The sequence below is a fragment of the Dasypus novemcinctus genome, chromosome 13 (genome assembly GCF_030445035.2).
Source record: "Dasypus novemcinctus isolate mDasNov1 chromosome 13, mDasNov1.1.hap2, whole genome shotgun sequence".
Taxonomy (NCBI): Eukaryota; Metazoa; Chordata; class Mammalia; order Cingulata; family Dasypodidae; genus Dasypus; species Dasypus novemcinctus.
The window spans coordinates 55,479,375-55,503,113 of NC_080685.1; the positions used below are offsets into that span (position 1 = coordinate 55,479,375).

General features: G+C 42.7%; 1 protein-coding gene across 3 annotated transcripts in view; it reads right to left on the reverse strand.

Moving 5' to 3' along the window:
- Positions 1–17,984: 17,984 nt before the first annotated feature.
- Positions 17,985–23,739, reverse strand: part of ASTN1 (astrotactin 1) — a 330,952-nt gene continuing 325,197 nt past the window's right edge. For all 3 annotated transcript variants that reach the window (XR_011645503.1, XM_058310162.1, XM_058310163.2), the window contains one exon: positions 17,985–21,391. Coding sequence is in view for 2 of the 3 variants with exons in the window: in XM_058310162.1 (XP_058166145.1) it covers positions 21,154–21,391 (238 nt within the window). In the remaining variant the exon portion in view is untranslated. The remainder of the gene's footprint in view (positions 21,392–23,739) is intronic.

A 23,739-nucleotide genomic window follows, 5' to 3' on the forward strand; every position in this document is an offset into this window, starting at 1 on the left:
TCTCCCAAGTAGTAATGAGGCTAGTTATTAATTCTTTATAAGTATTTAAACATAATTATATAAATATATTATATATATTATATTTTTGCTGTCTACTAAGCTAAAAATTTTTCATTGTTCCACACATGCTGCTGTGAAGTTCATGTTCAAAATGAAAGCTGAGGGTTTGAGAACAGAAAGTCCTTTTTCCATCTTTCTGTTGATAGGGATTGACATTTAGAGTGGGAAATGGAAAAGGAGAGAGAAGATTAGGTACTGTGCTTGATGTTAACTTATCAGCTGATCATCTTTTATGAGTTGGAAGCTGGGTCCACTTTGAGGAGATGGAGTAGTTGGAATGATTATACTAAGAGGCATCAAAAGTTGGGTGTGAGCACCCATTGGTGATGGGTCCAGGAGAACTCAACCATGACCCCATTATCAAGTATCCATCCAAAACAATACATTATCATCTTTCCACTTCTCAGGCCTCTCAACTGGAGTCAGTGCAGCCCAGGATTTTCTCTCCTTCTATATGTACCTATTTCTGGTCTGGTGCTTAGCCAGCCAGTCATCCAGTAAATAACTTTGTATTAGAGCTCATTCTCTGATCACCAGGATCACAGGCATTCCTTCTTACAAGTTTCCAGGCCAGGCCATCATTTGCAGCCACATGACTAATTGTTAGTTTTCTGGGGGGAAAAAGTAGTATAAAATTGATATAGGGGAAAGGTGGGAGGAGATGAGGAGATGAAAGAACAGGCAGAGAAGGAGGACCCAAGTCTCCACAGAGAATGAAGAGGTCAGGGTTAAATGAGGACTGAGGACGAGAGAATGAAATGAGTCAAGGAGATTCAGCCCGGTTCCAACTCTCCAAAGAATAGCTAAGGGGATTCTTTGAACAAATGTAGAAACTGAGGTAAATTCCATTCACGTGTGATGTGTAAAAACTCTGACCCAGAGATTTTAACGTGTGCTAACTTCGGAAACCACACGTGGAGCAAGGGTGACACTCTGTGGGGAGAGAGAAGAATTTCAACTATTTAGTGTCCATTTTGTTAACTTTACCCTTTCTTGTTCAATAGATGAACTTTACATGCAATGACCACATTAATCTGCCTCTGTTTATATCCCAGGATCACTATTTTGTGTGTGATCTATTGCAGTTATGTGTTTTTATCGTGCTTTTGGGATTAGATTTTGAGGAAAGAGAGTGAGAAGTTAATTTCTGTTCAACACCCAAGTCTCATTATCTCAGAAGGCTGTGATCCTTGTTTCTGTCAGGTTTTTTTTCTCCAATGGAAGTCGAGAACTGGCATAAAAATTAGAGCTCAACCTTGGTCTCTTCAGATCGTCTGTTCTTTTGCTTTGACTGTAGTTTTTCCACTCTTCTCATCAACACAGAGGCAATGGTTTTGCAGATAGAAAGAGGAAATATTACCCAACACTATCTTGAACCAGATTTCATATAGGAAAGAACAATATTTTGGAATATCAAAAACAAGAAGGGGGATATACACATAATTATTTGTGGGGATATGCAATGAGTGTGGCAAAGGCATGCTGAAAGGGAAAAGCAGAGGGTGCCTATCCAAAAACTTTAGTTTACTATAGTTCTAGCCCAGAAAGGAAATGATAGCCTGGATGTCATTCACTGTCTGGTTTCATACTTAACCTCAAAGAAGACAATAAATATTTATTTCTGGGACTCTGATAGGCTTTAATATGGAAAGGAGAGTGGAAAAGCTTAGATTCTTCATTTTAAAAAAAAAACATGTTGTAAAATTGTTTTCTTGGGGAGAGTATCCAAATTCCTGGAAGAACTTCAAGCTCTGTCTTGGGAAATCCTGCCTTGTCTGAGGACTGAGGCAGAGGAATAGTTATCCTGGATTTTGCCCAGCTCAGGGAAGGTTACAGCCCCACACATGAAAGTGGAGCCTGTGGCTCATACCAGTGTGTGTCTCTACTCAGTCTCCCCTAGGAGTAATAGTGAGAACACTTTCATTCTGTGTTTCACTTAAAAATATTTATTTCTCTGTTGGTGACTCCACAATTAACCACTGGTTTGGAAAGGGGAGAGGGCATTTTTTGTGGGGTATGTGAAAAGCCCCTCAGGGTGGAAGTTGCTCAGCCCTAGTCAGCTCTAGCCCTTGTTCCTGGGGCCTAGTTTTTTGAGCTGACTACTGTCACTGAGGAGGTTGCAGATCCCCAGGGAACATCAGTTCACACTCCCTCCATGTGGTTTTGCTGCTCTTACCCACCCTAGTTTTTTGAGCTGACTACTGTCACTGAGGAGGTTGCAGATCCCCAGGGAACATCAGTTCACACTCCCTCCATGTGGTTTTGCTGCTCTTACCCACCCGTGGGGTCACTGATAATCTCTCCCAGGGACTCTTCTGTCTGTTTTCTCCTGGTTTCTTTGTTCCAAAATCACTTCTCTACTGCTTTTTCCTAGTAACTAGGGGGATCTGATGTCCAGGTTGCTGTGAACTAGCTGACTCTAACAACTAGCATGCCAGCCTCCACTCAGAACAGAATGAAGAGAATGGGCGGGTACAAAAAGCTGTCCATGCCAGGAAAGAGTATTCTTGATTCCCTCCTTCCCTTTCCTCCATTACAAGGCATTGGGCTTGGCACTTCCCCTCTTCTATGAGATCCCTATTGAGTGCTGTCAGTCAGCATCCCAAAGGAATGGCTTGATTGGGAACATAAGTGAAAAGAGCTGATCTACTGTATTGTAATGTAAAACAGCTACAGCCAGGTACTTTGTAAGATTATAAGATGTTCATTAAAAAGTTCAGCACACAAAATATGAAGTGTCTTTGGTGTCTTATTCTTTGTGTAAATTATTCCTACCCTTCTAACTCACATTCCATTTGCTTACAGTAGATCCAGGCATCAGTCATTGATTAACTGATTGCTCAATGCTGTTAGTCATTCAACAAATACTTATTAAGTAAATAGTATGTGTAAAGAAGATGAACATGACAGTCTGTGAAAAGAGATGACATGTACAAAAGTAGTGTATACAGGAGTAATGTTAAGTGCCTTATGAGTTGGAGAAATAAAGTGCAAGAGCCATTTACAGTTTCAAGGAAGTAAGTGTCATTCCTGGATGCCAGAATGTAAGTAGCCTTTCGTGGATTGACCTTGAAGGTTGCATAGGATGATTTTGATAGGGAGAAATGAAAGGGGGGTGGGTTTGCATATGGGCCAGGTGAGGCAGTAGAGAGTTCAGGCAAAATGAAAGTGTGAAGAGGAAAGTGTGAAGAGGAAAGGCTGAGCAATATTGGGCATCAGTGAGGCATTCAGTTTAGGTAGAATAGAGAACTAGCCATGCGTTTTGTAAACATAATCTTATCTAATTCTCACAGCAGATTTGCAAATTATGTATTCTCATTTCACAAATGAGAGCACCAAGCCTCAATCTGGTAAAGAAACTTTCTCAGGTCACATTACTGTAATTAAGTTCAAGTCTGGCTCCTTGGCACAACAACATATAAGAAGGAAAAGAAAATGGGGATTAATAGGATGGAGAATGGGGAAGGGAGAGGTGGAGAGAAGTTTCCACCTCTGCATTAGGCCTATAAAACATGTAAAGATGATCATACTGACAGAAAAGAGAAGTCAAGGAAGAACAAGCTTTTGTAGAAAGAGTATATATTTGCTTTTACATAAACTCAGTTTGAGGGCTAGATAGACAATTAGTTAGGAATGTCATGTAAAGCAGTGTTCAGCGCACTGGAGGAGGCTTCTCAACTGAAGGCAGAAGCTGGGTGCCCTAGGGCTGGGTGGATATCTCCATATGCCATTGAGCCATTGGGGTAAGACCTGCTGAGGAGATAGTTAGAAATGTGATCTTGGAACTTGAGAGAAGTTGTGGCTCGAAATAAATATTTGGGAGCAAAAATAATATTATCTGACATTTTCTTTATGGTTTACAAAGTGCCTTCCTATGCTTTATCACTTTTGATAAAGGTTGGGTAGTACAAGGACAATGTATTTTCTCTTTCCATTTTACAGAGGAATAAAGTGCATATCAGAGTGGTTGCTGGAAAATTTAACTCTGCCTAGCTAAGTGTGGGTTGAGATAGAAATCCAAGTTTTCTGTTCCCAAATGTAATGTGCTTTTCACTATATGATGTTCAGCCCACTAGGCTCAGAGCGAAGCCAAACCCAGTTGCGATGGGAAAGTTCAAAGTCTTGTTACCTGTTTGATTGGTTTCCTTGTGGCTTTCTTAGTAGTTGAGTCCATTTTCTTTCCTGACTGTTGTTTATGGCAAATGGCAGGAAAACTGAGGGCAAACTTTCTCGAGAGCCCTCCCAAGGCCCTCTCTCCATGCCAGGACCTGAGTATAAGCAGATGCCCCCTGCACATGCCAGTTAGGCCAACTGGACTGAAACATCTGGCAAGACTGCCTTCTCTCTAATAGCTTCCCCAGGGAGAGTCCTGGACAGAGATTTTGGAGCTCTGGTTTCCATTGACTGACAAACTTAAATGACATGATGAGTCATCCATAAACTGGGCGACTCACTACTCTTAAACTCAAGCCATCCAGATGATTGGGGGCTCCGAGTAGGGGGTGGCTAAAGAAAAGTTTAGAAATAGCTCCAGGGCATCCCTGAAACTCTCTTTGGGACATCTCTTTCTATGTTACCCCAGGAAGACCACTGATTTTGGACCTTTAACACATGTCTTGGGAACAGGGCAAGAACAGTTTAAAGAATAGATTATGAGTCTCAAGTCTGCCTAATTCTGGGCTAGTCTAGATTGAATGCACATTTTCCATTCATAATCCAGTCTGGTGGTCAATGCACAGTGAGGTAGGTGTGATTCACTATATTCAATCACTTGGCAATGATTCTTTTATTTTTTTTCTTCTGATGCTGCCAGTAGATCTTTGGGTTACATTGCCAAATGTTAGTAAGAACTGGTAAGACTATGGCAGAGTACATTCTTGAAAGTATCTACAAGTCAAATCTGTTTAAAATTCCAAATGAATATAACAAAAACACGTCTAAGCCCTGAAAGATAGTTGAGAGTAATTGTAATTTGCTAATGTTCTTCAAATCAAATTTTCTTCTTAGGATAACAGTATCTTCAAACTTCCTTTTCTTTGTCTTTATCCACATAAAAGCCACTTATTCAAATGCAAAAACAATAATGGGAAACTATTGGACTTTTTAATGAGTATCAGTTGGGTTTTATCAATTTGCCTTCCCTCTTCACTAGATAACTCCTATGTGAAGGCAGTTGCCTTTTTTAAATGTTTATACATACACAAGTCACATGTTTAAATCTCACAAAAGACTGTCACAATTAGAGAAATTCCTCATGCCACAACTCAACACATGCTCAAAACGCTTTCTGAATCATAAGCCAAGTTCTGTTTTTTTGGTTTTTGTTTATATTTTTTTAAAGATTTATTTATTTATTTTTTATTTATTTCTCTCCCCACCCCCGCCCCCAGTTGTCTGCTCTCTGTGTCCATTCACTGTGTGTTCTTCTGTGTCTGCTTGTATTCTTATCAGCGGCACTGGGAAACTGTGTCTCTTTTTTGTTGCGTCCTCTTGCTGCATCAGCTCTCCATGCATGCAGCGCCACTCCTGGGCAGGCTGCACTTTTTTCATGCAGTGGGTAAGCCAAGTTCTGTTGGGGCACAAGTTACTTCCAAGGAATCATTTTGTTGGTAGTGAATCAATAACCTTTAGAATGACCTGTAAGAAAGTTTCTAAGGCTTTGTAAAGTGTCCCAGTGGTTTGTATCCTGGGAAATATTGATCATCAACTCAACACAGGTCACACCTTCTTTACCTTAATAGGTAAACTACCTTGATGGGTAAACTACTTGAGTCTGGACCTTGAAAGCCAATGTGAAAGATGTTATCGTTGCCTTGCAGGCTGTGGCCAGCAGAATGCTGTTAGGGGTGTTAGCTTTGGAACATTACAGATCTGAGTTTGAATTCTAGCTTTTCCACTAACTAAATGTGTCATTTTCATCAAGTTACTTAACTTCCCTGAGCCTCAGTTTCCTAAATATCTACATTTGGAGGACTAAGCCTGGCACAATGCCAGAACAATGTCAAAGAGGAGCAAGTTAAGAAGTGATGGAGGGAGGCCATGAGAATAAACTACTGTCAATAGCTCGAATCAGCTGGCAAAGAGTGCTATGAAGACAAGTAAGATGGGGAAAGGAAGGTAAGGAGTGGCTAGGGATTTGGAGGGGCTATTAGATATAGGGAAGGTCCCTGAATGCTTCTCAGAGACATTAAGTAAGTGAGGCAGAGAGCTAAGTAAATGCCTAGGGGTAGAAGGAACAGATACAAGAAACAGCAAGTGTGAAAGCCTCCAGGTGGGAAAGAACTTAGTGTATTTGAGGAACAGTGTTGGTGTGACCATGGCTAGAGCAGAATGAGGGAAGGAGGGAAGGTCAGAGAGTCAGTGGAGGTGTCAGGGGGCTCATGAATGGTCTCGCTAGCCATAGTAATAACTCAGACTTTCACTCCAAAGGAAACAGTTTTCTTATACTGGCTTCCCTCTACTTGCACATCACATCTCTTTATGTGTCTCACCTCTATCACCTCCACTGCATATACCCTATTCTCACCCTGATTCAGGCTATCATTACCTCCTGAAGAGACCTTAGTAACATCTCCAGACATGGTCCCTCTCCGGCCTATGCTCTCTTCAATCCATCCAGCACCTTGAGTCCACATCATTCCTCCTAAGGCACAGCTCTCATCGAGGCACACATTACTCAGGGAAAAGAATTCACCATCTCTGCCAAACCTCTATCAACACAGCCGACATTTTACTTTCACCTCCCACTGCTTCTGAACAAATACTCCATACCCTTGCCAAAGAGGACTCCTCTCCATTCCCTGGACCTCTGGCCATTGCTCATGCTATTCCCTAACCCAGACTTCCTTCCCTTCTATCTCCACATGTCAAAAAAACCTTGTTCTTTTCCTGAGTCCCTTCTCATAGGCCTGTAATTTCATGAAGCCTTTCTTATCCTTATTTGAGGAGGTTATTTGTTTCCATGACACCTTCTCATCCTCTCCTAGAATAATTGATACAGTTTTGTTAGATGTCTTCTTGTCTTCCTCCCCCCACTCCCACTCTACCATAAACTTTTTGAAGGCAGAGGAACTCAGGACTCCACTAACACATTTAATACCTTTATGTGAAGTAGAAAAAGGCCATCCTGTGTGGGTTTAAGCAGCCCCACACATATACAACCTACTGAGCTGAGGGTGCCTTTTGTGAGAATTGCAAATAAGCACATGGGTAAAAACAAACCAGTGCCAGGGACCATGGCCTGAAAAGTGTGGCACTGGCTGGATTTCTGGCCACATTTATCACATTGGCCAGGCACTCTTGGGCAGTACACAACCTGCACACCTCTCCATGCTGGCACTTTTTTTTTTTTTTAATCTCTGGTACTGCCTTGCACAGGCTTGTCCTAAGTAAAACCTTGGAAGTTGCTGAATTATATCCCAACGCTGATTTCAATGGATGTGGGGGAAAAAAAGAGGGATGTTGTATTTGTGTGATTGAGTTGGAGGTGTGTGGTGGCTGGGTCCATAAACATCCAAAATTTGTGCTTTGTGCTATTTGGTCCTTTTTAGCAATAATTCATGAAGGAGTGATGGCAATCTAAGATTAACACTGAGGACTTTAGATTTTGGGTTTACAGTATCAAAATGACTTATTTTCCAGTTGACTGTTGAATTCAGGGTTTATCAGTTTTATGTGAAGGTGTGCTTTAGTCCAGCTAACAGATGTGCACATTTTGGTTGTAGACATGTAGTCCATGTGATTTTGGTTGTAGACATGTAGTCCATGTGATTTTGAGAAGAGTGAGATCAGGTAAGATAGAGAGTCTAAGAGACAACCTGACCTGAGATCTGTCTGGTGACCTTGAGCAAGTTAGTTAATATTTGAAACTCAATTTTTCCATTTTTAAGATGGACTGATAAGCCCCATTTTAAGGGACCGTTAGGTTGATTTACTCTAATGACTGTGAAGTGCTTACCATGCAGCTGGCACTCAGTAAATGGTTGTTCTGAGTATTATTTCCTTAGGTAAACAGAAGAGTCCCTGGTGCAGAAGGGACCAAGGAGAAGCAGAGCAGTGGGGCTGGTGAATGATTACCTTTTGATTCTCCATGCTGGATAGTCTCACTTTCTGGCCTAGATGTGAGTTATTCTAACTGGCTGGCATTCTCTCTCTTTCTCTCTCCTCTCTCTTGCTCTCACCCTCACACCACTCATATTCACTTACAATTAAGTGTTCTAGAAACCTTTGGCTGTTTTTTAAATATAATTTCATTTAAAACCATTCTTTGTGCCAGTTTGAGGCCCCAGATTAAATAGTTAGAATGTGATCCTGATTCGAAGAATTAAGAGAAGGAAAATTTTTTAAAAACTACGGCAGCAAGACAAAGTTACCCCTCCCCCATTTTAGAGTGTCCTGCTAATGCCAGGCTCTGTGGGGGCAGCACAATCACTGCGAGAACCCCAGATCTACCCACAGTAATTTTAGAGGGACGCACATTACCTCCAGGAAGTAAAGAGGATGCTAGGCAGTGGTATGGCTCAGGGAAGTGTAGCTGGAGTTCTCTCTAGGTATAAATGAAGTCCCAGGAGCTCCTGCAGGCCCTGACTTCCCTGGAGTGAACTTTGGAGCATTCTAGGCACCTATGTACTCATGTGTGTTCAGTCATGCACAAAGATTTCAGAATGAAGACCTAGTTTGGAATCCCAGCTCAGGGAGACCTTTAGCAGATTGAGTCTTTTAAGGTCCATCTCTAAAGTCGAGACAGGGAAGTGGACTTGGCCCAATGGACAGGGCATCCACCTACCACATGGGAGGTCCTCAGTTTAAACCCCGGGCCTCCTTGACCTGTGTGGAGCTGGCCCACACACAGTGCTGATGAGTGCAAGGAGTGCCCTGCCACACAGGGGTGTCCCTGCGTAGGGGAGCGCCACGCACAAGGAGTGCGCCCCGTAAGGAGAGCCACCCGGTGCAAAAGAAAGTGCAGCCTGCCCAAGAATGGCACCGCACACAAGGAGAGCTGACACAACAAGATGACGCAACAAAGAGAAACACAGATTCCCAGTGCCACTGATAAGGATAGAAGCAGTCACAGAGGAACACAGCGAATGGACGCAGAGAGCAGGCAACTGGGGAGGAGGGGGGGGCGGGGGATGGGGAGAGAAATTTAAAAAATAAAGTCGAGACAAGTTTACATTGGCATGGTTGTTATGAGCATTCAATGACGTGACATTGGTAACCCTTGAAAGGGCTCTGTGTGAGTGTCTTTCCCATAGCACAGATGGTGCTCAATAAATATTTAGTAATAATACATATTTGTTAATAAATACTTATTAATGAAATAATTTCCTTCCTTCTTTTTCAATGAAATGTCCAATATCACCCTATTAGCATCTCAGATGTACTTGTAATCTCGCCACCTGTTTCCAGTTTCCATTCATGCTATACCTTAGAAAATTTCCTCTAAGCTGGTCAAGGCCCAGGGTAAGTTGAAATAGGACTGAGGTGTTGCTTCTGAAGAAGGGAAATCAGGCAGCAAGACCTGGAGGTGAAGTCAAGAGTCTGGCAATATTTGTTTTCCAGGCTTTAGGGTAGGCTCCTGACCTCCTTCCTCATAGGTCACTGGCCAGCAGCTGATGGGACTGTTACATTCTTGTCAGGTTTTCTATGAATATCCTGGCAAGTTAATGTCTCATCTGACCACTGGGCTTCAGACACATGACCCTGCCTTGACCTCCAGTTTTTTCGTATTCTCTAAACTCAGCCTCCTACATCAGACCAGCCCAACTCTTCACCACCTCTGAGGTCTTGCCTGCCCCCAGGTAAACATCCTTCCAGACTAGCCCCTTCAACTCACTGACCCCTCACGTTTTCATGTTAACTCACACCACAAGCTGTTGTGGTTTTTTTTGTTTTTTTTTTGATTACTCAAACTGTGACGGTTTGAAATCCCAGGTTACTTTTCCAGAAACAGAATACCATCTTGGAGAAGGGCAGGCAGCAAAGAAAAAGCCAGAAGTAAACCTCTGCAGCAAAGATCTTTCAAAGTGCCTCTTCATACCATGAAGAATGTCCGTCTCAGTTTTCAGAGGGGAAAAAAAAAATGTAGATCAAGTCCCTTTTGGCTCTTTGCAGAGTTTCCAAATTTCTTCTGGGAGGCCCTCATTCTGTGGCTGGGGGTAGGAAAATCACACCTGGGAGGCCCGCTCCTCTTTTCCAACTTCATCCTGAGAGGTACAGGCAGTCCCTGCTCTTGGCCTGGCCTCAGGCTCTGTGGGGAGAAATGCAGCTACACTCAGACATTCCAGCTGCTGCTCAAACCCAGTGGCACTTCGTTAAATCCTGGGCCACACCCTCTCCTTTGAGTTTTTCCTAGTACTGCCATGACAACAAAATACCTTTTCTTTTTGTGGCCCCCTTGCTTGCCCCACTCCAGTCAGCTCCATCACCCACACCTCTACGGTGGACCTCCGTGGATCCCACCCTAGTTACCAAGGGACAGAGAGGCTACAGAGTGAGGCCTAAAACATCTTCCCCTGTCCCCAAACAGTGGGACTATTTGGAAGCTCTTGAGGTCTAAAGGGCAGGTCAGGAGTTACCATAGAGTAGAAACAACAGTTAAAATGGGTGTACTATAAGAGCTCTTGTTCTATAACTGAGTAGACATTCAAGGAACTGGGGTGGTCTGTCTGAGAACAAGGTCATGCTACAGCAGGGGTTCTTAACCATTTTTGTTCCATGGACCCGTTTGCCAGTCAGGTGAAATAAATATGACTAATTTATTTATTGCATACATTCACAAGTGAAGGAAATGCTAGATTTCAATCAGAGATCAGGGAAAATAAAAATAATAAGTTGATTTTTTTCAGTTCAAGCTCACAGACCCCAAGGGGTCCGAGGACCCCTGGTTAAGAACCCCTGAGCTAGAGGGTATGATGTAGATTTTGCCTTGACTCTTACACTGTTATATATCAAAAGTTAGTGAGATCGAGGATGGGAGGAGTTCCATTTCTATTTATGCTGGTGAACTCACCTCACGAGGGACCTTGGAACTGCATAGGTCTAGCTCCACGGTCACGCCTGCTCCTTGGCAGGCACTGACACTATGAGAATGACCAGGGCAAATGACTTAGAGAGGTAAAAATAACCATGTCTAGTTTGTTAGAGAGCTTCCAGTTTTGCTCACTATGTACAAGAGTCCTATAACCCTTCCCTTGAAGAAAACTGTTAAATACAATTTGACTGAATTAATTCCATTCACTCACCATGTTGAAAAATATAGTTTCTAGGTCCAAGTGGTGAAGGGAAGGTGAGTAAATTGGCCATGGGGCAGCACTGAAGAGTAGTAGAAAGTTCCCTCCTGACTGCCATACTTATCATTACATGGCCTTGGACAAATTGCTTAAACCCTCTAAGTCTGAGTTTCCTCATCTGCAAAATGTAGATATTATTGTGTGTTCATAGAATTTTTGAGATAATTAGACAATTGCCACATAAAAGTGCTTAGATGGTGCTGGGCACACAGGGCACAATTGGTAAAAGTTAGATGTTATTAAAAAAACAGCATCAGGGAGCAGCTGTAGCTCAAGTGGTTAAATGCCTGCTTCCCATGTGGAAACTTCCAGGTTTGAGCCCCAGTACCTCCTAAAAACAAACAAACAAAAACAAACAAGCAAACAAATGAAAAACCAAGTCTGGGAAGCTGGTGTAGTTCAGTGGTTGAGTGCTGGATTCCCACATACAAGGTCCTGTGTTCAATCCCCAGCCCTGGAACCTCACACAAAAAACAAAAACTACAAACAGAACAAAAAAACCCAGCATTTTCAGCAACCAAATTAATCTCATGTGTAATGGGAAAACCTGGTAGAGGAAGGTTTATTTACTGATTCAAAGGGATCTTTGACACATAAAAAGGATACATACAAAGCCAAACATAGGTCTATTATACAACCCAGCAATCATGCGTCTAGGTATTTACCCAAATGAGTTGAAAACATATGTCTACACAAAGTCCTGCACATGAATGTTTAGCACAGCTTTTTTCATAATTTCCAAATATTGGGAGCTATCAAGATACCCTTCCTCAATATTATCCAGCAATATAAAGAAGTGAACTATGAAGCCAGTAAAAGACATGGAGGAACCTTAAATGAATATTGCTATGTCGAAGAAACCAGTTGAAAATGCTACATACAGTACAATTTCAACCATGTGACATTCTGAAAAAGACAAAACTACTGACACAATAAAATGATCAGTGGTTGTCAGGGGTTGGAAGGGGGTAGGAGATGAATAGGTGGAGCATGGGGTATTTTTAGGGCATTAGAAACTATTCTGCGTGATACCTTAATGGTGAATACATGACATCTATACAAAATCCACAGAACTGCAAAACACAAAATATGAACCATGTTAACTATGGACTTTAGTTAATAATAATGTATCAATATTGGTTCATCCATTGCAATAAATATACTATATTAATGCAGTATTAGTCAGGATTCTCCAAGGAAACAGAACCAACAGGAGATGCACACATACACACACACACATATAATATAAATATTAGAGATTTTTAAAATAAGAATTGGCTCATATGACTATGGAGATGAGTAATCCAAATTCCATAGGGCAGGTCACGAGCTGGAAATACCAAGGAAAATTTTCAATAAGTTCCCCAATGAAGTTGGCTGGCTGAAGTAGAAATGGAAATTCTCCCTTATGACCGCTGAAATCATCACTTTTCTTTTAAGGTCTTCAATTAACTGGATGAGAGGTCTCTCCTTGTTGAAGGCAATTTCCTCTGTTGATTGTATGTAAATAGCCACACATGCAACTTACTGATGACTTAAGTCCAGGAAATATCCTCATGAAATGAGGCCAGTACTTTCATGACCAAACAACTGAGCACCATAACCAGGCCAAGCTGATACATGAACCTAACCATCATAGAAGTATAATGTGAAATTGGAATTTTTTCTTGATCTCTATAATGTTTTCAAGAGAAAGTACTGTGGGAGGATAATGTGGGTGAAGCGTTTGACTCCATTTCACCATCTAAAGACTGAAAAGGGCAAAGAAGCATCTATATTGTGGTGCACTTACCCAAGTCTGCTCCAGGCATTGTGCTGAGTGCTTTAGAAGCATTATCTTATTTAATGCTCAGGATGCTTGAACAGATTATTAAGCTATTGTCTTACAGCTCAAACCCATCCTTCTGTATTCTGCTTTGTGATGCTACTGCTGGAGAATTGTACACTTTGGTTCCCTTTTGTCAGTGGTTTCCATGTTGTTTCATTAATAGGGGGGTCTAGAAGGAAATTGGAGGAAAGACAGAGGAGTGAGTCATCACTTCTTATTTGCTCTCTGTTCCTGCTAATGACTCTTCTCCTTGGCAGTAGCAGTTTGTTCCAGTCTCTGTCTTCTCTGCGTGCTTGAAGAACCAATTTCAATTTGTTTCCCCACAGAAATTCCAGCAAGAGGCAAATGACATCTCTTTGAGGACATCTAGTTTTAGTTAGACCCAACTTCCTTCCTGTGCTCCTCCAGTCCAAGATGTGGTAGCTGCTTCCTGCAGTTATTATTAATATCTCTGTGATATCTCAGTATTTCAAACATTTTATTGTTTTGATTCTCTGCTATCTTTTAACCAGGTCCTTCTATTGAAATCTTTTTCTTTTTAAGATTTATTTATTTATTTATTTCTCTCCCCCCCCTCCCCCCCCCAGTTGTCTGCTCTCTGTGTCCATTCACTGTGTGCTCTTCTGTGTCCTCTTCTATTCTTGTCAGTGGCCTGGGAATTTGTGTCTCTTTTTGTTGCATCATCTTGCTGCATCAGCTCTCCTCTCCATGTGTGCAGTGCCACTCCTGATTAGGTAGGACTTACTTTGACCCTGGGCAGCTCTCCTTACAGGATGCACCCCTTGCGCATGGGACTCCCCTACATGGGGCACACCCCTGCGTGGCACAGCACTCCTTGCGTGCATCAGCACTGGACCAGCTCCGTATGGGTCAAGGAGGTCCTGGGTTTGAACCACGGACCTCCCATGTGGTAGGCGGACACTCTATCCATTGAGCCAGGTCCACTTCCTTCTATTGAAATCTTGACTGGATCCTAACTGTTACACTGAACAAGTGGCAGAAACATATGGAAACTCTGAACTATTTTATGTTTTATAATTTAAGATACCAAAACAATGTCATTAAGACTATCTTAAACTACAGATATTTGAAATGAAAATAGTTCAGAAAATAAAAACCCAATGCTGTGAAGTTGATCATGTAGAAATGGGGCCATAAGGCCTCAGAAATGTGTCTTTCATTCTCTATTACCATTCTCAATGAACAGCAGACTTATATTCACTGTAGTAAATATCATATGTTATATACATAGATGATGCATACATAATGGGTTTCCCAGGATAGTCCTCATATCAAGTATTCTATGCATATTCTATCCCTATAAATTAGGCAAGGCAAATGCCTGGCACACATCTTACCATTCACCATTTCCATACCCATACCAGGCATTGATCATAGATCTATCACTCTTTCTGACCGGGTATAGATTCACTTCAAGTCAGCTTTCCTTTTCATGTCAACTTTCCAGGAGGTTACAACTGATTAATCAAATGTAGTACTCAAGTGGAAACCCATTTGCCATCCCTGCAATCAAACTTAGAGTTGGTGGAAACGTCTATTTTTGGCATTAAAATTTCAGTTTTCAGATTGTCACTCAGACCCTACAGTGTCACAAAATTTCTGTGTGAGGTGATATGTATTAATTTTTAAATTGAAGTAAGTATTATTTAAAATCTAGGGAAGGAAACAGAATACATTTTAGGTAATTCAATAGAAGAAATTTAAAATGGGTAATTAATTAGAAAGTTTTAGAATAACAGAAGTGACATATAGTTGGGCAATTCAAAGATTAGCAATAGTGGGAAGGAGCTCCTGCTCTGAAGGGATGGGGGCATGTGAAGGAGGGAATATTAGCATGGCTCAGGAGCTAGAGCCACCTGAAAGAGCCAAAAGCATGGCAGGACTTGCTATAGGAGTTCTAAGGCCACATAAAGAATAAGAAATCATAATGGATATTCTGGAGACACCATCCAAAGCAAAGAGAGGGAAAAGTTCTCTGGCTTCCTGCCCCTTTCAGTCCTTCAGTCTTCCACAAGTGCCTCCCATTATCCTAACAGGCTGAAAGCCTGTTGACAAGGCAATATGGGAAATGTGATTTGTAAGAGTCAGCTCTTTGTGATACAAAGAACCAGAAGGGTAGGAAATGGCTCTAAGTGCAAAGAGGCAATTGTCTGGTGAAGAGTGTATGAATTACCTCATTATACCCAGAGGTTACTAGGATAAAATAGCATTTGAGGCATTGAAGCACTTAAGACCAAACCTCATCTTATCTGTGGGCCCTGTGACACCACAAGGTTATGGTGTGAGGTGGTTCCCTCTCTAAGTAGGTATGTCAGAGAACACTGCCTGACTCATTTGAACAATAGCCATAGGGTCACTTGACATTTGAACCCTTTTGAACAGTGGAAGTTGTTTCTAATTATTAAGCACAGAATATGGTTGAGGTTCTCTTGGGAAAGGTAGTAAGAAATCAGTTACACTAATTTTTACCTGCATGAAAGCAAGCATATTCATAGACTGCAACAGAAGGCATTCTGGTAAAGAGCATGATGTCAAAACTGGGTCATCCATAATGGAATCAGTCCAATTACAGCAGTGCAATATCCAGGAAACAAGGAGGTCTGTTTTTCTTCTCACTTTGGAATAGCGCAGATGTGCTCCAAGTCCTAGACTCCCACATTTATCAAGGCTCACACATGTATCATTAGTGAATTCTATGTAACATTGATGTTTCTTTTGAAATTGAGTTGCTCATTAATTGATTCAGTGGAAGTGACAATAAAACAGGGGTTGATAGTGGGAGCTGGATTAGAATGCCGCAGGTTATTCAAAATTGAGGCTGGATCCTGGAACACATCAAGCTGTGCTGCCTTGAAGGGCAGGAAGCCTTTGTTCCCCAAGTTATTACTCAAGCTTAGGGTGTTATTATGGGTAAAGGCAGAAGACAGGAAATAGGCCAGAAGAATGATTATAGTATGATACAGTAAGATTGAACATATGAAGATAAAGTCACAATTTTTTGACTCTGCATTACCTTCATGTGACAGACCAAAAGCCCAATGAAACCAAAAAAAAACCAATAAAAAAATGAAAACATGCCTGGCTTGTGAAAACAAGCTACACACCATGAGTTGTTTTGCTAAAGGTAGTGGTGGGTTTGCACTGAGCCAGCCACATTCTCTCCCATTGACTGCCATAGATAACTGGCCAGTAATTTGCAAAAATCTCATTGGGAGGAGTCCTTCCATTTTGAGGAAACTCATTAAGTGAGAGACAAACTCATTAATGACAGAGACATTATGTGAAAAGGTTAGAGTCAAACAGTCTTGGGTTGAAATCCCTGTACTTCCACTTGGCTGTGAACTTGGGCACGCTACGTAACTTGATGCTTTGCTTTCTCTTTCTTAGAGCATAAATTTCATGGACTTGCAATGGAGATAGGAGGATTTTATTCAGTTAAAGTGTTTTGCACAATGCCTGGTCCATAGCAAGTGTGGAGTGAGCACATTTGCTTCCAGAAAGTTCCAAAAGCAAAGGAACAAACCAACAAAGTAAGTGGAATAAACCATTCCCTTCCTATTTCTTCCTCCTCCTAAATTGCTTTCTCCCTTCCTCTTTCTTTTCCTGGCCCTTGTAAGAGGAACAATCCTCCCCATCTCTCAGGGTTTCCATCTAGGATCTTGAAGTTCACCCTTTCAGAAATATTGGAATGAAGCAGTTCACCCTTCTTTTTCTCCTCTGCGAGGAAGAAAAGACTCACCTTACCGGTGAAGAGGGCATTGTGTATATGCAGCCCCAGTCTAAGTTCTCTCTTCATGATAAATTTACCCCACCAGAGCAGGGCTTACCTAGATGTTCTGTCACTGGGTGGGTGGAATAGACACTTTTGGTCTCTGAACAAATCCCTTTTACTTTATTTAGCAGACCCCAGCTGCTTTCACTGTCGGTACCCTCCTTGGGAGAATTGCCCTCGGTCAAGAGAAGCCACCTAATTGGGACCTGCCTGGGAGTATACCTCCCTCCACCCAGGGGGAAGCTTGCAGCCAATAACTGGCTGATGTAGGGGTACAAATGCCCAAACCTCTTGCTTTAAAATGGAGTAACTCTGCAGTACTGTTCATGCCCCAGAGCTTTTCCATGGTTTCAGGCGGAGGCTAGAGTTCAGCTGGAATCACATCTCTCCTTGGCTTCTTCCTCTGTCCTACCCTGCTTCAGTCACTTCCTTAGAGTTTATCCCCTCAGTTATTTGTTTGTCAAAGAATGTCCATTTTAATTTCCACATCTAGGGAAGCTGAATTAAGACAATGGTTAAAATACCTCAAGTAGAAGTACTTGCATAGTATTACTACTTTGGCCTCAGATCCAAAGCATATTCTCTAATCCCACCAATGAGGCCAGTAGTCCTATCCCGGTCCCCTGTACAAATTTCTCAAGTGGGTCAGAGTGAGGAGGGATTAGGGATGTAGTTAGTAATCATCTTCAGATCCCCTAATCCCAAAGACAGTCACCACAATAGATATGTTACCAACTACTAATATTTTAAAATTTGTAAACTTTTTTTCATAGAGGGGGAAGTTTTGCTGACATTCTATAAACATATGAGTAGCAAAGGTGGCGCAAAACAAAGAAGGCACAAAACAGATCATAATATCTGTAAGCTCAGTGAAGTCCAGTTCTTTGTTCTTTATGTGTTTGACCAAGCCATGGAAGTCTTTGGGCAATACAGCATCATTACCGTAGCAGAAATCTGTGTATACTAATCAAAGCTATTGAAAGATGTAAGTTACCATCCACACACCCAACACTTACCAACAGCTTTTTTTTATTTAGTTGATTATTTCTTTTCTTATTATAATCATACAATGATTCTCTTTTAAACAATACTGTTATACCTGAAATTGGTCACATGACATTCTTCCTTCTACAGTAATAAAGTGTGTTTTTGTTTGTTTTCATAATCAATTTTTACTAGAACATTTGAATATCAAGAAGTGTGGTTAACTAAGAGAACAAACAGATCAAACTCCATGGAAAACGATTGTGCACACAGTTAAAGGTCTAATGCTATTACAGTACACGTACATTCATGTACATTCATGAGGAAACATCAGAGGTCTCATGGTGAGACACAGAGCTGGGAGAGTTTTGGTGGATAAAAGTGATTCCCTTAGGATCTGTTTGGCAGCTTGGCAAGTTGAGGTTTAATACTGGCCCAGCACCATGATCCTTTCTAGTCAGGATGGGTTCCTCCAAGCAGGCTTTGGGAAAGGTCATCAGGGTGTGCCGAGTAGCATCATCCTGGGGCAGAAAATCCTCCAGTGAATAGTACAACAATCCTGAGACTATTCCCTGTTCCATTCACACTGATTTCCTTTTTAACCTATAAGTATATGGGACCAAGTCATAAGAGTTGTGTGTGCGTGTGTGTGCATGTGCATGCACAGTGAGGCAAGCAAAGGGGGAAACTGAAGGAAGAAGAGAATCAGGAGGAAAGGAGATGGAGGCTCACTGAGAGCACGAGAAAGAGAAAAAGATACAGGGTATGAAAAGGACATGGAGGGACTTGGGAGAGTAAGAAAGAGGACAGAAGGAGAGAGGGAGATGGTGTACTCAAAATTAAAACAGAAGGAGGGAAAAAGAAAAGTGACCCTGATGCCACTCCTTGTCCTTCTTCCCTGTCCCATCAGCTCACCTATGGCTGAGGCAGGAAAGTATTGGCAGCCTCACCATCCTTCCACTCAAGGTCAGGGTGCTTTTTTTGCCTTGACTTAAATAAAAAGATGACAAAACAGTAGCAGCAGCAAAAATAGCTCTGTCCTCAGCCATGCTGTCTATGGCATCTTCATCTCTGTCAATGCTGAATTCAAGATGAAAAATTTGTGCCTTGAGGCACTTTACCTGTGACCCCTACATTGGCCAGGGTGTAGATAGCCAAGCTCCTCCTATCCTTGGCTCTGGAAGTGGGAGAATCTTGGAGGTAGGAGCATTAGATAGTATGAAATACATCTTCCAGTCCTTCTATGGAAATAGGCAGAAAGGGACATGAGACCAACTGTGCTTCAGCTTAGGGCTGAAACCTGTTCTAGGCTTACCATAGGTTTCATTGCCAGTCATCAGAAGTTGGTGGTTCCAAAGGATTCTCTAGCTCCAGAAGTTTAATCATTAACTTTGGATCCTTTGCCTTCCAATACACACAGAGGACACATCTATACCAGGGATGCTTAGGAAAAGGTAATGCTCTGGGCAGGCTCCCAGTGTTGCTCAGATCCCAGATAGCTGCATGCAACAGCTCACACTGAAAACTGTACTTAGGATCACCAAGTGATTAAAATCCTGTGCTCTTGAGTCTGAGAGCCTGAATTCATATAATAGCTCTGGCATGTTTACATGAGGGGTTTGGGGCAAGTTGTGTAACGCCTCTTTGCCCCAGTTTCCTCATCTTTGAGAAGGACATGAGAACAGGATTTCCCTCAGGGGTTTGTTGTGAGGATTCATTGATGGTAAAGTGCTTAGAGCAGTGTCTGGCACACCATAGACACTCAATACATGTGATCAGTCATTATTACTAAATTTAAAAACCAGTAGAGCTCAATAACTGGTCTTACAGATCCTGCACCTACTTCCTGATCTTTTTCCTGTGTTTCCAAATGAGGAGCACAGGTCAAAGGCAGAGTGGCTGAAAGTGTGTGTTCAGGCCTCTGAGGGACAGCTAAGGCCATCACTTTTTGAAAGTCTAGGATCCCTGATAGCTGGGCCACCCCTCATGCCCATGCTAATACTCCAGACAGTGGAGCAGAAGCAATGCCCCAGGTTTTAACAGTGGCCAGTGATGCTTGCCTACCCAGAATCTTCCCTATTCTCGGTAACTAGATGAGGGCCGACCATGATGGAATCCTCCTGCTAATGGTCATCAAGACAAATGATTTGCAAAAGTAGCAACATAATTAAGAAAGTTCAGCAAGGAGGGAAATGGACAGAAGTTGTTTGTGATCAGTAACAGCTTTAGTTCACTAAAAGACTGATTCAGAGGTATCAACCCATCCCGGACCAGATTAGACGTCAATCAAGACTTATCTGCCCAGGGCAAGAGGCACGGGGACTACGGAGAATCCAAATGCTTGGATAGACACTGGTGGTCTGGAGAAGTTCATCCAAAGGAGGCACAGGAGATTTTTTTAAAACAATAAATTCCACTTCTTTTCTAGAATGTGGACTTGTGACTAATCTCCCACGTAGATTGCTCTGAAGGTGCATTTGGCAGTTGGCATTTTGCTATCTCTCAAAAATGTCTTGTTCCTGGAGATCTGATGGGTAGCAATTTGGCACCTCTCAAAGATCATGTTCTGAGAAGAGGGCCAGAGCAAGATTTAATTCCAGTTCTGTCTTGAAACACCTGAACACAGGGAGGCCCACTAAGGCCTTAATGGAGGCTGGGTTCACATGTGAAGTGTGGAGATTGCAACAAGAAGTGGGAGTGAAACCATGAGGCCCAGCCAAGGGTGACTCTTTTCAAGTTTCTTATTGTTTTTCTTTGCAGGGCTGAAGCTCCCAGGGTGATATGCTTCCTAAGGAATGCCTGAGGGTGGAGCTGGGGGCAGGTCTACCAACTTTCTGGTCTCATCTCAGTCCCCAATGGCAGTAGACTCAGGAATTTAGTGAGCAACTGATTTTTATGAACCTCTCAGGGAAAAAATGAATTAAACAAATTAAGTTCAAAACAAGACCCAAAATAATTCCCTAAAGAAAAAGGACACTGCATGAAGTCACTGGCCAGAAGGTTTACTGATCATGCAGATGGAGAATATCATACTGAAGAAATTCGGCAGGGAGCAGAGATCATATTCTCCCTGGTTTTAATTTTGTTTTTGTAGGTTTTAATGTTCTATTAAAAAGTATTAAAAAGCCAAAAACCAACCCAGATGTCCCCTCCTCTCTCTTGCTTCATTTTGGCAGTCATGCCCCGGCATCACTACTCTAGATGTCTTTGATGTCCCCATAGTCATTGTAAGGGATGCTCAGGGTCTGCTCCTCACATGTCTTCCTGAGGTCCCGGCTGAGCTCTGGCCAGTCCAGTCCATAGGGCTTGATCTCACTGTAGCGGCAACCCAGGTACTTCAGTGAGCTGCGTCGTAAGCTTATCTTGGGTTCCTGGAGGAGTCCATTACACCAACTGCTGAGATCCCCAAGCTGGGAAAGTATGAGGCCAGCTTTCCTATGGGCCAAACATGGAGAACACTCATGTTAGAAATATAAGAACGCCTAGAAAGGCAAATAGCCATGAATCCTGTGAGACTTTAAACTTCAGAAGGGGAGAGCCATAGCCTATTTTGCTTCCTGTTCTACCTTTGGCATTTAAAAGAGTGGGTTCTCCAGTAGTATCTGTCAAATGAATGAATGAATGAATGAATGGAATGGCTGTGCAAAGTGGGATGGGCATCAAAAGGAAATGGGAGAGTGTGGGCTATGGTGTAGACCATTGACCATGAGGTGCAGCGGTGCTCAGAGATGTATTCACCAAGTGCAATGAATGTCTCATGATGATGGAGGAGGTTGTTGTTATGGGGGGAGGAGTGGGGTGAGGGGGGTAGGGGATATATGGGGACCTCATATTTTTTTAATGTAACATTTTAAAAAAATAAAGAAAAACATGAAAAAATGAAAAAAACAAAAAAAGGAAATGGAGAGGGAAGCAGATGTGACTCAATTGATTGGGCTCCCGTCTACCAAATAGGAGGCCCTGGGTTCATGTCCCAGAGCTTCCTTGTGAAGGCAAGCTGGCACGCGACTGCGGACATCCAACGGCCCACACCAATGGAGAGCTGACAGCCCATGCCCACAGAGAGTTGGTACAGCAAGATGATGCAACAAAGGGAGACAAGCAGACACAGAAGAACATGCAGTGAATGAACACAGAGCAGATAGCAAACAAGCGGCAAGAGGAAGATAAATAAATAAAATAAATCTTCTTTGAAAAAAAGGAAATGGAGAGGAAAGGGACAACTTGGGAGCAGAATAAGGAGTTCCAAGAATCAGCTCATCCTATGGTGAAGTTAGTAATCACCCTGAGCTATCAAAAGCACCTATTTGGGGAACTCAGGAGAACAGAAGAGCATCCTGCAACATCCTTGGAAAAAACGAAGGAGGAGACTGCCCTTCTGCAGTAAAGATTTGTGAGTAGAGCCCTCTACACTGCAGAGGCCAGTGACCAACCCTGCTGGTTGGTCAGGAGCCAAGCCACCTCAGGAGCGATTCCCTGGCAGGAATTGGAAGCTACATTTCCCCAAAAATGGGGGAGAAAGACATAGTCAGGCACCAACTTAAGCTCCTGATTAGTAAATTTAGTTGGCTAAAGTCTAATGCTAAGGACAGCTAAAGTTTGAACCTATCCAAGTTGGAAAGAGGCCAGTAGCCTCAATTTTAACTCCACCCATCCCTGGCATGAGGGGAAGCAGAACTGATTGAAAACACAGTAAAGATAGAGAATAGCTTCTATCATCCAAGATCATATTGCAAATTTAGCCTAGGCTCCAGCCCCACCTCCAGCAGGGAGAAGGCTGGGGTAACCTGTGTAAGTCTCTCTGGGCAACTGTAATCACTTTCAGCCCACATGGACTAGATTGTTGGGCACTCCTGTGGTGCCATCCCCACCCCCGAAAGGGCAGAAGGGAGTGTTTCCTCAGTCTGCATGAACTAGACTGTTGGACACATCTCTGACTCCATTCCTGTCCCTGACAGGGGAGGGGAGGGGCAGTGTTTCCTCAGCCTCTCCAGTCAACTGCAGCCGCTTTCAGCCTGCATGGCCTGACTGTTGGACACATCTGTGGCTCCAACCCTGCCCTTGACAGGACAGGAAGAAGGAAAGTGCTCCTTCAGCATCTCCAGTCAACTAAAGTCCTTTTCAGCCCACATGGAGTAGTTAAGTAGGTACAACAACAGTTAAGTAGGTTCAAACACCATCCCTGACAGGGCAGAAGGAGGATGTGCTCCCTCAGCCTCTCCAGGTAACTGCAGCAGCTTCTGACCTGCATGGACTGGATTGTTGGGCACTCCTGAGGTTTCACCCTTGCCTCTAGCAGGGGAGAAGGGGAGGTGGGTATGTTTTGTCAGTCTATTGGGCCACTATGGTCAGTTTTGACCTGCAGAGCTTACTTTGCTGCCCACACCTGCAACTCCATCCCCACCCTAGGCAAGGGAGGAAAGAGTGTGGAGCTTCATTGGTCTCTCTAGGCAACTACAGGTGGTACACTGTACACACCTGGTGGTACACAGGTGGTACACTACAGGGCCTGTACACTTGCACATGGCTGTGGCTCCATCCCTACTCCTGGCAGGGGAGAGAGGTGGGAGAAGCTTCATCAGTTCCAGGGGCAACACAGGCAGCTTTAACCTCCACAGTTTACATACCAACAGCATCCTCAGCTCCTATTCCACAACTAGCAAGGGAGAAAGGGCAAGAAACAGATGAAAATGAGCTGAAAAATTTCAGTTTGGCTAAAGAAGAGCCACTATAAAGTTCAAAATTAAGTTGAAGCAAGTATCAAAGAGGGACTGTAGAAAAAG